The following is a 13,922-nucleotide window of genomic DNA, read 5'->3' on the forward strand; positions in this document are numbered from 1 at the left end:
TGAGCCTGCATTTCTGGCAGTCCGTATTATAAGATCCTCGAGACACTCACGAGCTTTACAAATCCTGATTGATTGATTGATAAGATGCTTTTGAATGAGAACTTATATCCAGTATTACTGGCGCGTATTGGCATCTTTATACTTCGTATGCACGAATCCGCCTTATATTTGGCCAGTTTACTCTGTTTTTTTAGTGGACAATGAGTACTAAAAAGTTTGAACTCTGTATTCCTAGATCTGCCTGACTACAGAACAACTAGCAGGATATGTTGCAACATCTGCTTTCTTCTGAGATGTTCTAGTGATTTGTCGGGTTCCTGCCTGGGTGCCCTGCAGTCTTTCACAAAATACCAATGTTTGAACTTCGAAGTCCCAGCATGATCTGAATTTGCCAGGGCTATCCTCAGGAGTTCACTGGAACAAGTTTAATTAACAACTCTCTCTCAGCCCCACCTCCAGTTGGAGACTGCTTTGCTAGTGGCTCATATAAGACATTTTTGGGAAGGGTCATCCTCCAGAAGTGTTAACTACCTTTACTATTTCTGATCACCGTGTAGTTTGCCATAGATTTCTTGCTGCCCTCTCACATCCCCTCCATGGAGTGTGCCAATTGGTATGAGTTTTTTTGTTGTTCTTGTGTTCCAAGTTTATCACAGGGTTTTCTCTGGCTCCGCCATATTCTGTCCTTGGCTTCTCTGTCCCAATGGATCAGTTGGCAGAGCCAATGTCACCAGCTCCTCTGGCGCACTCCATCGGTCTATCACCTCACTTACAGTCAGGGGATCGACGTATCTTTAAAAAACATTTGGTGACTCTGGCATATAGTAAGAGTTTTAAATAAGGAATCTGAGGAAAGCTACATAAGCATAAGAAGGAACCAAATAGAAGTGTCTACTTTTTCGCTTTGTTCTAAATCATTATCCTATCCAATTTTGCGCTTTACCCTTCAGCGTGCAGTCCCCTTCTTGAATGTCTGCTTGTGCGTTGACTGATTATGACTTCTTCCTTCCGCCAAATAAAGTTTTATCTCTATTCAGATACATGGCTGACCAAGAAAGTTTAGGAAAAACAGCACACATGATGTTTCACTGTGACTTTCATATTAACTTGGACAGGAATCCTTCTTCGCCCTTACCAGATGCTCCTATCTATCAAGGGCATGCTCCACCTTGAAATAGAGGTGTGCCTCAGTAAACACATTTCTGCATGTGACCTTGTTTGGCTTTACGTTGACAGAGATAAGTACTCTAACTTTGCTTGTTGCTGTGACTTTATCACAAACGCTTGAGTCCATTGAAAGTTGACATCTTGGGGCATTTTTTTCCTTCAAACGTATACGTTCATGTCTCACATTATGTGTTGATTAATGCGTTCGCATTTGGCATGAAAATGAGGTTACCCTTGCACAGCACCTCCTATTTTGCATTGTGGTCAGAGCTGAGGCACGTGCTCAGTCAGTGTGATTTCCATGCTGGTGGAGCACATGCTTAATCATGCCTGGTGGGCTGTCCCTTCTTTTCATGTGGGGTTCTTACCCTTGTTAATCATGGTCTCTGCCTGCATTGAGATGCAAGCTGGAATTACACACCCTACAGCAGCATTGAGAAAACAACTCAAATTAGGATCTATTTTCTAGTTTAGAGATGGAAAAGGTGTGCGAGTAGGACTCCCAGGGATCTTCCAGAGTGGGGGCCGCCACCCTGGAAAGGATGATAAGTACCACATGGTACCGTTGACCAACTTTATTTTTGACTGGGTGTGACTCAAGTCACATGCAGCGAGCAGAATAATTGTCTTCCCCAGAACAGCGTAATTGTCTTACCTAATTATTTTCCTCCCTCCCTTTAACACCTGTGCAAATACTATTGTCTAGTAAAAATCGTTTTGTGAAGACCAAACACGCTCCAGGCTACATGCCTAGATGTATGTCCCTTCATTCATTTGTTGAAAGTCATTGTGATTAGTAACCTCCCTCTTCAGTCAGAGGATGGGATGATAAAGGCATGTCTGTTGTCTTGTTAATTGCTTCCAGGAGTAACCTTTTCGCTTTATTTTCCTATCTGTCCAACCACAAAGCTCTTCTTCAGGAGAGATGTAGTCCTATTCTAAAAAGAGGATTTGTGGCCTTGTGGCTAGTGCAGTCATCTTTGGAATAGGGGAACCGGGTTTGAATCCAGATTTTGCTCAACATCATGTGACTCTGGGCAAATCGCGTAATCTCCTGATGCCTTAAAAAATGTGTAACATATTCTCTTGCTCGTGTAGAGTGCTTTAATGCTCTCTGGCCAGATTCACTCTATGTAAAACTACAAAATAAATAAAAATATAAAGGGATCTAACATATCATCAGCATTTACCTTAGTAATTGTTTTTGCAATAAAATAACCACACCTCCAGTAAACAACTGCAGGGCCAATATACGATGAAAAATGGCTCAATAGGTAGCAATAGATGGGCCTTTTTTCTGGATGTTTGAATTGGGCCGGTCTGTATTTCCTCTGATATTTGGAATCAGGTTCTCACGGTGATCTGATGTAGATGGCAGAGAAAGATGTCCATTTACTGCTGTAAAGAAATATTTCAATGATGTAGTCACAGAAGTGCCCAAGAGTCTAGAGGAGCAGCATTCTATTTCATTCGAAATTTGGAACTTGAAAATCAGCTCGCCTGCCTGCTTGCTACTGATCTGTTTTGCTACATTGGAACCTACTTGCATAATTCTGTTGCATTGCATGCAAAATATGATCTTAACAGAACTCTTCCTAAACTAATCGCACTCTTTTATGAAGATCCTTGTCCTTCGAGCCAGGGACTCTCTCAGTGGTTGTCTTTGTTCTATTGGGCTTTCTCCATAATGCAGATCTTTAGCAGAGGCGTGCCGAATAGTATTCTGCAGCTCTCAAAGGTATTGTCCAGCTCTTATGCAAAGTTGGATGTTTCTGAACAAAAACTCTTCCCAGAGACCAACATCCATAGAAATAGGGGGATATACTGTCCCAAAGCTCCTGAAATTACTACTTCACAATATGATTTTTGTGCTTGGGCTAGTGAACATCGATTGATGAGATGTGGAGATTCTTCTTGGTTGTTTTAAATCTACCTAACTCAAAGTAGCGTATCTGAATTCAGGATGATGACCAAATGGTACAGTGCAGCTGGTATCCCAATCCATGACCCCTAACAAAGAACATTGGCATAGGTGTGGTGGATGGAGCTGCTGCATGTGTGACACCTCTGTTGATAAGAGAAACCAAATCTATTCTTGTTCCCTTTCCTGTTCCATTTTGAGATATCAATGCTTGCAGAAGTGAGCAGGAAGTGGGTGGGAGGAGAGGCCAAGAGTGCTCTGCTCATGTGATAGATGAGCCTTTAGCAGTCTCATTGTCTCTACACACAAAACAAGCCTTACATTGAAAAGGGACTTGCTTATAAGGTGCAGCCATTATAGAATTGTTTACCCATATATCCTCTAAAATGTAAATGATGCAAAAAGAGTAACCACATTTTCCACTTCAGCAGACTGGTAAGTCCAGGGGCATCAAGTATGTGAAGGCTGAGGATAGTCTTGTCCTTTGCCATGGGGTGAAGTGCCCCTGTGATGGTTTGAATCCATGGAGATTTACTGTTACTCTGATCTGTGTATAAATGTGCAATTTCACACTTCCCAGATTTATTAATGTGGCGCAGATCTGTCTATAGATGTGCCCTTACACCAGAGGTCTTCAAATGGAGTCCCCCTGAGGGCCCTTAATTGATCCTAGGAGGGGCAGCAAGCCACTGCGTAAAGGGCCATTGTTAACATCCTTTGTCATTTATTTCCTTTCTGAGAGTAGGTGTATTTGATTGCATTTTTAAAAGGATAACAGAACTTAACGACAATGTTTAAATGTGTTTAGACATATTTATATATTGGTAATTTAGGAGAATAATTGTGAAAAATTCTGTGGGGGGGGCGCTTTTTATTTTTAAATAGGGGTTGCGGCATTAAAGTTTCAAGACCACTGACTTTTATATTAAAATAACACACTATCCAGATGTTCTTCTGTAGCTCAGGTTTATATATAACTCCTGATTTAATAAGTCTGTTAAGAAGACTCTAGTCCAGATGTACCAAATCGTAGTATAGAAACGAAAGCCCTCCCCTGTCCCAGACAGCATGAACAGCATGGAATTGTTGTTATGAATCTCTACAATATAAGAAGCGAAACTCCGCAGCACTCTCTACATTATTTTAATTTCGACTTGCTTAGATGAGGCAAGTACGACAGGGAAATAGATAGTAGATGCTAGCAATACGCATATGTTGTGTGGAGAAAGCGACCTGTCCTCCATCATTGTCCTCAGGCTGTCGGCTTCTAAAATGGAGTCTACAGACCTGTATCGTGTGCGTGGCACAATATTAATACTAGCACACAAATACTCGTACAGCACTCGGGATTTTAGTTCATCATGAGCATGTGAATTTGTACTAATTGGCCTGTAAGTGCCACCTCTGATCTTCCACTCGTGAAAAGCGTTGCAGTCACCGTAGTCACAACTCATAATGAAGGCTTGCTCCTCTCGGTTCAGGACGATGTCCAGAATCTATCATGTTCAAAGACCATGCCTAGGTCAATGCACATAAACAGGATTAGTAGGTACTATGACCAAAAATCAGTGACTCAGGATCACAGCTATGCAGTCTGGGCATGCAGGGCAGGGGACTTAACTGTACAACAAGCAGTTGACATTAGTGGCCTTCTAAACAGCCTCTTCAACAAAGGAACTCGTTAAAATGTGAAATTTTTTGTAATGTTCTTGTATTGTTGCACCAAGCTGTGTGATTTGGTGTTGTGATACCAAAAGGTTCAATATTGGCACAAAGAATCATATTTTGAAATGAGTCTGTGTGATTGACATTCCGACATTATTGCACAACTTGAGGTCTTTCTGTGCCAGGCATTATTTGATTTCAAGTCTTTATACATGAATTTTTCCCTTTTTTAAGCGAAGTTCGAGTAATGCAGGCATGTTGAAGTGTGGTGTTCTGATCCCAGTTTGCCTCTCAACGCATTCCGGACGCAATTCTCTGAAGTGTAGTAACCCTTGAGTCTTGGCACATCTTGACTCGACAGGATATAAGCTCAAAATCCCTGAAGCATTGCTGTGTACGCCTGTTAGAGGCTTTGTGGGGTGCACTGGATTGAGAAGTCTGCTTAAAGGTAGTGGTGAGGATGCAACCCTGGAGGGTTAGAAATTCTGGATCCTATGTTCCTACACCTATCATTATGGGAGACCATTGCTCCATTTGTGCATCTATCCTTCTGAAGCTGCCATTAAGCCTTTAAGTACCATCATTACTTGCTCTTAAACCCATTCACTGCACAAAGATCTTCTCAAGGGTTACCTCTGTAAGATAAATTACTCCCCTGTATCTAGAAAAGCATTGCAGAATGATTGTGCTTTCACCATACCCACAAATGCACAGTTCTCCTGCAGCAAAGGAGACAATAACTTATTTCATACAGGTGGTATCCACTGCCTAGGCTGTGGAAGCAGGTTTAGCATTACGGCAGCAAGTCAAAGCTGAACAATTTCGTATTCTGCAGTTGATCTTTTTTGTGCCAAAACTCCTGACCAGAGGACCTCAAGAGCGTAGACATGCTACTCAGGATAACTCCTGGTTTACATCTGGGGACTACTGCATTATGCTACCGGTTTGTGCTGGAGTATGTAGAGGAAGTCTGAGAATATACCACTTCTCTCCAAAGTCTAAATTTTACCTACATATGTGGGCCGGTAAACACAGATCTATTTTCCCACAACCTCTCATCCCAGAAGGTGTTGATCTGTTCCTGTGAGTCAGATGACACAGAACCCAGGTGTTCCTACTTCTCTCTCTGTATCACGACAAGCATGTTTTTCAGCCAGCCAAGTGGCACAGGGCCCATGTGCTTCACGCGCATTTTATTTGAAGAGGTGCCTGGAAGTAAAGTCTGTTTTTTTCCAGCTGGTCACCAGGCACAGGGCTCAAATCTTTTCCATTAGCATTTATCAATTGAACTCATTATTTTTAACATGAACGCACATCCCTGAGATCCACACTCCAGAACTCTTCTCTCTTTTTGATGCTGTGAGCATGGTTTTTCTAGCTAGTCGCCCTTGTGCGGTCTCCTTGTTTTGACGACATGAGCAGGTTTTGTCCTCTGATGGTCACCTGGCACAGGCACGTTCTGCAAACAATTGAGATCAGATTCACAAAAGGACTGTCCTCTGTGTGTTTTACACATGGTCAGCAAAAGTATCTTTGTGAAATGATAGCTTGCACACACAATTCGCACACATGCTATGAGCAAGCTTAATAAAGAGGTATAATCCCCTTTAAGATGCACTGTGATAGTTAAAAAAAATATATAAGATGCATTCAAATAGTATTTATTGATACTCTTTCAACCATTTCAGCAAAGGGAGTATGACTTTAGGGAGAGAGTTTGGTTTTGTTCCTTGGTGTAAACCTCTGCGGCTTCGGAGCAAGACACATGTATGATATTGATTTTAGGTAAACCCCATTTGCTCTAATCAACAAACTAAAATTACGGCTAGGTTTTTAATTGTTTTCACTGGTATTCATAGGAAGTTCTTTTCTCTGATCCTTTACAAACATGATACAAAATGTATTGTAATACATAATGCCTATTTATTTTGATGTCTACTTCTACCTGGAGATTCTTCACCTTAGAATATCCCCAGGCTGGAATGATATTCTAGCAGTGCTCCCACGTGCCTCTAGGTGGCATCATGCAGCTCCATGTTGGCTCCATATCCGCCCGACGTGACAGAACAGAGCTGCATATAAGCATCACCCTTGCCTCATGACGTCGGTTACTTTCCTTCGGTGCCTTGCGATTCTGATCCAGAGCTCTTTTGATTGAACTATTTGCTCCATTGGATGAAGGATAACTTCCTGTGTATGAACTAAGTGAAAATGAGATCCCTTTAATGGGAGTAACTCAGTCTACCTCAGTGCTCTTCTGCTGGCCCAGGATCAAAAAAGCGAAGAAACTGTAATTACTGTTTGACTCTAACCCTTTTTTTTGCCAGCAAAGTGTTCAAAGGCATCAGTTTCTTGCTCCGTGTAAAATGGGCGGAGCTATGTAGAGGACTTGTTATGGTAGGCCTGGCCTACTGCGGCGTCATCTATTCTGGCCTCCTGAAGAAAATTATTTGCATGCTACAGAACCACACAGCAATCCTGTTCCTAAGTCTCTGCAAACATGACCACATAAAGCCAGCCCTAAAGGCTCTCCACTGGTTAGCAGAAGTGTCATTCAAGGTTCACTACTCTGTCCACAAACCTTATTGGGGTACAAATCCGGAATACTCGCAGAACCAAGCTTCGTGCTACTCCTCAAATCCTCCAATCATCATCGGATGACTTGATCAATCAAAATTTGTTCAGGAGGATGAAACACACCAGTAGATCCCTGGGAGTATAGAGCGTCTTCATGTGATGTTGCTGTTTGCATTTTCTTGCTCTTCACCTGGCCATATTATCGCTGCTCTTCTTTGCCTTGATGTTTGGTCTCTATTCATCCCCTCCCCAGTCTATGCTCTCTGTTCGTGTCTGTCTTTTGTCCATCTCATGCATTTCTAAGTGTTCTTAGCAGATGAAGCTGTTTGTGACCTCATGTTCGCTAGGCCTCACCCCTCTGTTTTATGAGATTGTTGCTGTGTTCTAGGAGTCCATGGCTGTGCATACTTGATGATAGGACTGAAAGATGGCTGATGCTCACCCATCTTTGTTCTTAAATAGCAGATAAATGGTTCTCTCTATTCGAAAGGGGACCTAGGAAGCAAACATGTTGACATTGTAAGTTGAAAATTTGTGTGCAGATTTCAGTGTTCTCTGCCTTCATTTTAAGGAACCAAAACAGCCCCCAAATAAGTTGTTGGATTGGCAATCTTTGCAACACAATGGCAGAAATTTGTAGATTTTTTATGTTTGCTCAGAAAAATAAACAGAATTTTTTTCTGCCCTGCAGCGACTTGAATGCTAAATCGAAGGAGTTGCATCTGCAGATCTTAGAAGCTGGGAAATCCTCTGAGAGTAAGTGCTTTACTTTTCCATCGGTGTTCTGAGCTGTAGACAGTTGTGTAACGAGGCACAGTGATTAACTGGGACTATTCTTTTAAATCCAATTAATTTGTTATTGTCAAAAACACCTTCTCCTCAAGTCGCATTCTGTTTATTTTTGAAGCCTTCTACAGCAGTTGTGGATACCTGCATGTTGAATTTTTTGAGGATATTTCATTTCTTGACATTTAAAGCGGTCATCTGTAGGATGTTTGTCCTTATCCTTCTATGTCACTTGTGAGGAGGTGTGAAACGTTTGTTTTGTTTAAAAACTTTGAAAGCTAGTGAATGATGCATAAAAAATGCGACACCTAAGAAGTTTGACATTCTTTGCTACAGTTACTGTTCTGAAACTATTTGGAGCCTATTTACAAGTTGAGATGTGGGTTTAAACCTTTCAGTATGAAAGTAAAGGATTTTTTGTTCATATTTATGAATGTTATTTACTGTGGTTACGCTTGTTCATCTCTTTCTTGAAGTTCTCAGAGTGTATAGATGGCAAGATTGGGTGGGCAGAAGTTGGTGGGTCTGTAATTCCACCTATAACCCTAACTTCCTCTTTGCCTTTACGTTAGTGGTCTGACTTGTCCATATTTTTAGAATTCTGCACACATGCATGCAGTCTATCCTTTGTTTCCAGGGAATCACATCTTTCTAATGTGTGGACGTGCTGCCAGTTTTCAGCTGATCAGAGAGGTAAGCTGCTCCTGATGAGGCATTCTACTTGGTGTCCGAAAAACCTTTAGTGGAACACATTTACTTCCAACATAACTACATGATCTGTTAACTTGGGTCCTGTTTACTGAGAGGTGTCCTCATTGGTTGCACCAGCCTTAGTTGAAGCTTCTTGACCCCAGCTACAGTACATTGTTGTGCAGTATACATCTTCCCACAGATTCTTCAACTTAAATCTTATCCTTCCAGGCTTCAGACTACTCCAATGAAGCTTTTCTCCAGTAATTGCTGTGTAGCGCTGTCAGGTGGCGCCTTGTGGTTCAGCTGCGACTGAACGTCCAGACAGGATGACAGAGAAGTATATTAAGCACTAAACCACTCGCTGGCATTGGTTCCTGTTTTTACGTGCCTCATTAATGGATGGAATCTGTGTGCGTCCCTGAGAAAATTGTTCTGCATTAGACAGTGACCAAGTCAAATGTATCCTAAAGCTTTCAGGTTTCAAGCCTTGTTGCAGATTCCTCATGAAGGTGCCCCTTTTGGGTTCACCTGACAGCTGCCTATGCGCACAGTGATGCTGCCTGCAATCCTAGGGGCTCCATTATTCCCACTAAAGTTGTGCTAGGCGATGCCTAAGTGAACACTTTTACCCACAGGCCGATCACCTCCACAGAGTTGAGCACAGCACGCCCTTGATGCCATTTATGTTGGAAGAAGTTGTCACTTTGGTGAAAGTAAAGCTGAGTATACCTCCCTAGGGTCTGGTGTGAGGGCATTTTCAGCTCCGACTACAAAGCCCTCCGAATGTCTGATGAAGATTATGATTGTATACAAGATGATGGTTCAAAGGCTGATGCCTTCAGTGGCCTGTACATTTAACTACATAATTATCTACCTCTTTCGCCCTGCTTTAGTGAAAGTTTCTTTGTTTACAACTGAAATACATACAGCAGCTGAAGCTTTGGTTGGTGTCCTCTTCATAGGCAAAGTCTAACACTTTGAAATTTGTTAGCCCCACCTCCTCAGTAGCTTTGCGGAGCCCTTGTTTCTAGCTAATGACGCCCTTTTGGACCCTTTCTTGGCTGCATTGGAGAAACTTTTTGGCACTGCATACGTATTGCCAAACGTCACAGGTTTGCTCTAGGCGATCCCCATGTTTTGTTCTTTCACCCTCCACCTGAATGTTATGGTCGTCCAAACATATCCCTGAATCCAAATACCTGCCCTGTGACACCTCCTAATAAGGAGTAAAAGAAAATTGATGTAATGCCTGTGAAGTCTTTGATTCTGGTAGCAATAACCTCACACCTTTCCTACTACCTGCCCTCTTGATCGATATTTACATACCTTGTGGGACTTGGCAAAGCATGTGTTCCGCTTACCAGCCCACATACTATCATGCTGACAGAGCTTGTAGTGCGGACTGGACTCTGATCACTGTTGCTTGATTTGGGAGATCAGCTCTTATGCTAAATAAGCCTGCTTGGACGCTTTGCTCTGGATTCTCCAGAGACAGCTGTCCGAGCTGTACTCGCAGATCTGCCCTTCGTTTGTTAATAGCTGTTTATGGAGAAGCAGACTTCTCCCTAGAGCTCTTCAAAAACAGAACTACAACTCTCACCTTCATCTGGACTCCACTGTGTGACAGTCCCACCAACACTATAGGAGATTTTGTGACTACTCTAGGGCATTGCAGCACTTACAGACAAAGCCTTCTGAGCCTGTTCGGACAGCCCAGCAGTTAAATTGTTTATTTCGGGCCATTAGTGAGTGTAGAAGACCATAGCAGCAGTAGCTCTAGAGCCAGTCTGTGCCATTTTCTGCCAGTTCTGAAACCTCAAACTCTGACCCTCCCTCCTCCCGTTATGATCCTAAACTTGGAGGGGGGTTAAGAGCTTACAGTCGCTCATTTTTCACCAACTGAAAATTGTAATCCCTCACACCTTCAGTCCACCTGTTAATCTGAGGTGTAGCCTTTTCACTTCCTTTGGAAGTGAACAATACCACCGGGGGTTTGTAGTCCATCTTAACCACAAACGGTAGGTACCACAAACAGAACTTGAAAAGCAGTATGCCCTATGTGCACACAAGCGCTTCTCTTTCCAAAACAGATTGGTTTCCTTCCGCACCCCTCAGAGCCCCAGAGGCAAACACCACTACCTTCTCTTCTCCATCCACAAACTTAGACAGTACTGCACCCAATTCTTTAAGACTCACATCAGTAGTTAGAGTAGTCTTCCTAAAGATATCAAATTGCCCAAGCATGGGCATGCTTCGAATATTCCTTTTTACCAGCTCAAAAGCACCCTTGCACTCCTCTGTCGAAACAAGTCTTGTCATCCTTCTTCAATAATAACTGCATGTGGCTGAAGGTCACTCGCAAAATCCTGACTAAATTTGTTGTAATATTCAGCTAGCCCAAGAAAAGATCGTACCTCATCCTTGCAGGTAGGTTCAGGTGCATCAACAATTGACTTAGTCAAATCTGGTTTGGGACTAATCTCTTTACTAGAAATCGTGTGTACCAAGTATGATACAGAAGTCACCTTGAACCTACACTTCTCCTTCGCCTTTCAGACCACAATCATGCAATCTTCCTGTTACTTCAAAATGTTCTTATCATGGTCTTCCACTTCTTTACCATAGACTAAGATGTCATCCAGAAATACTTTAATCTGGTCAGTTCTCTCTAGAACTTTCAACATCACCCTCTGGAAGCATCTGTCGCCAATGCCAACCCAAATGGCATGCAAATGAACCGGCAGGCTCCAAAAGGGGAGAGGAGTTGGCCTAACGGCTAGGGCGGTCGACCTCGAATCTGGGGAACTGGGTTCGAGTCTCAGCAATGACGCTGAACATCCTGTGATGCTGGGAAAATCACTTACTCTCCCTGTGCCTAACAAAAATGATGAATGTGTCCTCATGTAACACAACTGGTGCTATGTAAAGCGCTCTGATACCCGATACCGGGTCAAGTTCGCGCTATATAAAACTCCGTTTAAAAAAAAAAAAAAAGCGTCACAAAAGAGGTAAGATGTTTGGAACTCTCACTCAATGGCGCCTGGTGATAGTCAGCTGAAAGGTCCATTGCGCTAAACAACCTTGCTCCCTTCATCAAAGACCGCTCTTGTCCAGTATTGGGCAAAGGTTGTCTGACTGATATTTCTATTTAGGTCCCTTAAATTAAGGCAGTTTCTCAAACTTTCACCATTATCCTTGGGTGCCAGAACCACCAGAGCTAGCCATTTTGAGGATTCAGTCTCCTCATCACACCAAACTTCATCAATCTGCCAAGTCTTTCCTTCAAAAGATCCAACATTAGATGTGGTACTCTCCTCCCCTTGTGTGCAACTGGTCTTGCTCCCACTTTTAACACAATATAGTGCTCAAATCCATCCAATTTCCCTAACTTCTCTTCAAAGACTCCATGAAATTTTAACATTATATCTTGGTTCCCCTGTTCACAATCCACCAGTATCACCTGATCACGTGAATTGGGATTTAGTGATACCCAAATCTCTCTAGTGCCTCAACTCCAACAAACCAGCTTCTCTTTTCTCCACATACACTTTCCCCCATGTCATCCTAACCCTTAAACAATCAGCTTGAGAACATATCCCATAACATCCATGACTGCACCAGCATACCCGAAAGGCTTGATATCCAGTTCAATGAGTTCATTTTCATCACTTCCATACACCACCTCCCAGATGCAATCACCCACCAAGGTGTAAGGTGAACCTGAATCTGCCAAAACAGTCAAACTTTTACCTCAATCATCACCTCACACTGAGGCATACTCGCACCATCCCTGTCACACAACACATCTTTAGAGATTACCTCATCCATGAGTATAAATACCACATTCCTAACACCTTCACTAACCTCCTCAACCTAATGTACTCTCACTCCCCATCTCAGAAAAGCCTTTGCACACTCTGGCAAAGTGCCTCTGCTTACCACAATTATGACACACTTCTTTCTTCGTATAACAGTTCGGGTAATTCGCTGTATGTTGTCCACTACCACACTGATAGCATTTGATTTTGCTACTATCTAACCTACTCTTTGCTTCTTTCACACTCTTATCTTTTTTTTGACACTGAAAACATTTCACCACCAATGGCCACTAAATAAAAATCAGACTTTCTTCCATCTTAACCAAGGTAGAACTGGCTCCCCACATCACTTAAAAATTGTGGGGGTTGCATCATTGTCATAATCCCAATTTCAGACATAGAAAATACACTTCCCACAATACAGTAACCCCCCCCCCCCCCCCACACACACACACACACAAAAAAAAACCAAATACAACAGGGTAACAAAACAAACTAAAACAAAAACCTAAAAATACTGGAGGAACGTCGGCAGCAGAGTTCTTTTTTCACCTCCTCCTGTATACAACAGAAGACTCCTCTTGCCTCAGCTTGCAATCCATTGCTCAAAATTACTCCCTATTGGTGAAAATGACTGCAAGATGTGAACCGGATGACACCACCCATGTGAAGAGAACACCTTTGAACACAACATATGCCACCAGTTCCGCCTTAATAAAGGTATCCAGTGCGGGCCTCTCACTGAAAGAAGAGCTGCATACCAAAAGAGCTACTCCCCAAGGCACGCCACCTTGATGTGATTCCCTTGATATGCCAAACCACCCAGTACGGCTCTCCACATGACTATTGCGATGATGTAAAACGCTGGAAACCGCCCAATTGGGGCAAGCAGTACACTTAACATGCGTATTCTTCCACTATGAGGCAACACAGCGCACAGGTGAGACTCCAAGATGCAACAATGCCCCCACTGACAGACACTCGATGAGCTCGCTTCAGTCATTTCGCTCTGAGTTGCATGTCACACTGTCTCTTCTTAGTGCAACGGCAATCGGCTGCTCAGCAATAAAGGGGTACAATCCAGTCCTGCTTGCCAAACTTAAAAATTCAGCATCACATGTTCTACGCCATAGAGAAGTCACATGGGTTGCACATGATTGGGTGAGGAGTAATGACCACAAGTACTCTGTGCTAGGGGTTGGTGTTTAAAACCTGCCCCTTTCGCAGGCTCCACAGGTCCTCGCCATTTTCGTATGCTGTGTCCTACACCAGTAAATATCCAACACAAGTTCCAA

General features: G+C 42.8%; 1 protein-coding gene across 1 annotated transcript in view; it reads left to right on the plus strand.

The window, feature by feature from the left end:
* The window catches only part of C2CD2 (C2 calcium dependent domain containing 2), a 426,997-nt gene that overhangs the window by 251,058 nt on the left and 162,017 nt on the right, over positions 1–13,922 (plus strand). Inside the window, exon 8 of the mRNA XM_085621220.1 lies at positions 8,022–8,086. Coding sequence (XP_085477346.1) covers positions 8,022–8,086 — 65 coding nt within the window. The remainder of the gene's footprint in view (positions 1–8,021; positions 8,087–13,922) is intronic.

The sequence above is a fragment of the Triturus cristatus genome, chromosome 8 (genome assembly GCF_964204655.1).
Source record: "Triturus cristatus chromosome 8, aTriCri1.1, whole genome shotgun sequence".
NCBI classification, from domain to species: Eukaryota; Metazoa; Chordata; class Amphibia; order Caudata; family Salamandridae; genus Triturus; species Triturus cristatus.